Source organism: Octopus bimaculoides, chromosome 24, assembly GCF_001194135.2.
Source record: "Octopus bimaculoides isolate UCB-OBI-ISO-001 chromosome 24, ASM119413v2, whole genome shotgun sequence".
NCBI lineage: Eukaryota > Metazoa > Mollusca > Cephalopoda > Octopoda > Octopodidae > Octopus > Octopus bimaculoides.
This window is the reverse complement of record NC_069004.1, coordinates 25522597-25524960: the sequence shown is the minus strand read 5'-3', so window position 1 is coordinate 25524960 and position 2364 is coordinate 25522597. Positions and strand designations below refer to the sequence as shown.

General features: G+C 39.7%; 1 protein-coding gene across 1 annotated transcript in view; it reads left to right on the top strand.

Annotated features, from left to right (window-relative positions):
* The window catches only part of LOC106871503 (glutamate receptor ionotropic, delta-1), a 28870-nt gene that overhangs the window by 18210 nt on the left and 8296 nt on the right, over window positions 1-2364 (top strand). The window contains exon 8 of the mRNA XM_014917991.2: window positions 761-976. Coding sequence (XP_014773477.1) covers window positions 761-976 — 216 coding nt within the window. The remainder of the gene's footprint in view (window positions 1-760; window positions 977-2364) is intronic.

Genomic DNA, 2364 nt, shown 5'->3' with positions numbered 1-2364 from the left:
TTTTTTTGTTCAAATTTTCAAATTTGGCCGGCGGTTTTAGGGGGAAATCTCAATCGATTACATTAAGCCCAGTAGTTGACTGGAATTCTATTTATCCATCCCAGGTCTTGACTGGTACGTTATTTACTGATCCCGAAGAAATCAAAGAGAGAAGTTGATCGTAGTTGGACTGTGCCATTTCGCTGCCGAACGATGGCGTTAAAATTCGGTAAAATGTATTATCTGAACAAAGCACCAACATTATTTCTAATTTCTTCTAAAGCAGTGAGCTGGTAGAATCGTTAGGATGCCAGACAAAATGCTTAGCAGCATTTCTTCAGTTTTTACGTACTGAGTTCAAACTTCACCGAGGTCACCTTTGCCTTCCATCCTTCTGGATCGACAAAATGCGTATCAGTCGAACACTGGGGTCGATGTAATCGTCGTCCACCCCAGAAACTGCTTGGTTTGTGCCAAAATTTAGAAAGAGTTATTATTATAATTCTTTACAATCGACCAACAGATGAGATTTTCCCAATCCCGATAGTGTGTGAGAGAGAAAATCAATCCCAAAACTTCTCTGATACTTTATTTACTGACCCACGAAACGATGAAAAAGTCATCTTGATCTTAGCGGGATTTGAACGCAGAATGCAGAAGGCTGGAGCCAAAGCCACTGATCTAACGTTTCTGCTAATTAGCTGTCGGACGACGGATCTGAAATTCAATTAGATGCTTTAATTTTAAAAAAGTGTAAAATTAAATTTTACTCATTCTTCAGGCCAATATAACTGGGTTTGCAGTTCCCAAGAACTATTCAACACTTAACCACAGCTGTTACACCGCTTACGAAATGAAAACCGTTACAGAAGGACCACTTCTCACTTCCACGGTAGCACGATGGAGACCTGATTCCAGATTATTCGTGATGAGGGAATTTTATCCGAATGCCAAATACCGACTCGGAAACATTACATTGAACGTATCTACACTGACGGTAAGATTCTATTCTTTATTTACTTGTTTTAGTCATTTGACTGCGGCCATGCTGGGACATCACCTTCAAGGGTTTTAGTCGATATACAGTATTTGGTCTGGCCCTCATCTTATAGATCTATATTTATCGGATGGTTAATTTAATTTGTCGAGAATTACTTCCCTGTAGTGACGTAAATACTTTTAAGATATTTATATTAGTATCCACAATCGCACACGGACACACACGCCCGAACACACACACAGACACGCACACACACACACACACACACACACACACGACTTCTCATTCAGTTTCCGTCTACCAAGTTTGACTCATAAAACAGTGGTCAACTTCTTATTGTAGAAGACATTTGGCCCAACTAACAGCACATTGGGCGTAAACCCGGAATCATGGAACCACATAGTTGTGAAGTGAAATGTCTTTGTCACACATACACACTTATTAGGCATTTGTCGACCTAGAGCTATAGTTGAAAACCCTTTCTCAAGGGATTGCACTATGGAACTGAACCCGAAACCATTCTTTCCCCCTGCGTCTAGCATCTCACCTGGGACGGACCAGACATGGCTCGAGGAGGAACAACAACAACAACTAACTTCTGATATTTAGTAACAGATTTTCTCTCCATTTATCGTTATTTCTTTCTCATATTCTTACTATAGACGCAGACGGAGCTCTGTGGTAAGTTTGCTTCCCAGGCACATGGTTCCGGTTTCAGTCTCACTGCTTGGCACTTTGGGCAAATATCTTCTGCTTTAGCTTCGGACTGACAAATACCTTCTCAAGTAGACGGAAACTGAAAGAAACCCATTGTGTGCGTGTATGTATGTGTGTGTTTTTGCCCCCTTCTCTCACTTGACAATCGATGTTGGCGTGCTTACATCCCCGTAACTTAGTAAACCTGCAAAGGACAAAAATAGGATAAGTACCAGGCTTTAAAACCTTAAATTATTCAAAGCGGTGCCCTAGTATGGCCGCAGTCTAATGACTGAAACAAGTAAAGAATATAAGATATTTTAAACATAGGCTTACTTCTTCCTTTTCTCTAACTTTCCATTGCTTGTTAAGAAAGTTTTCTTTGGTTAGCTGTCGTAACCATCGCACTGTTTATTTATCCGAATTAACAGGTTGTAGCAATATGAGACCTTCTAAATAATCGAAGAGCATTCACCTATTGATGGAACTGGAAACTTGTTTGAATGTTGTTGTAAGACATGGAAACGGTATGGATATTTATTTTCAGGAAACTGATATTCTTGAAAACCAATTTGCGTTCTCATTTGTCAGTCTCTAAATGTTGGACTTAGCCAGCTCTATTTTCTGTTTTCTTGAATTTCGTAAATGGATGCACCTATGTATGCATATTTTGAAATAAGGATATTCTG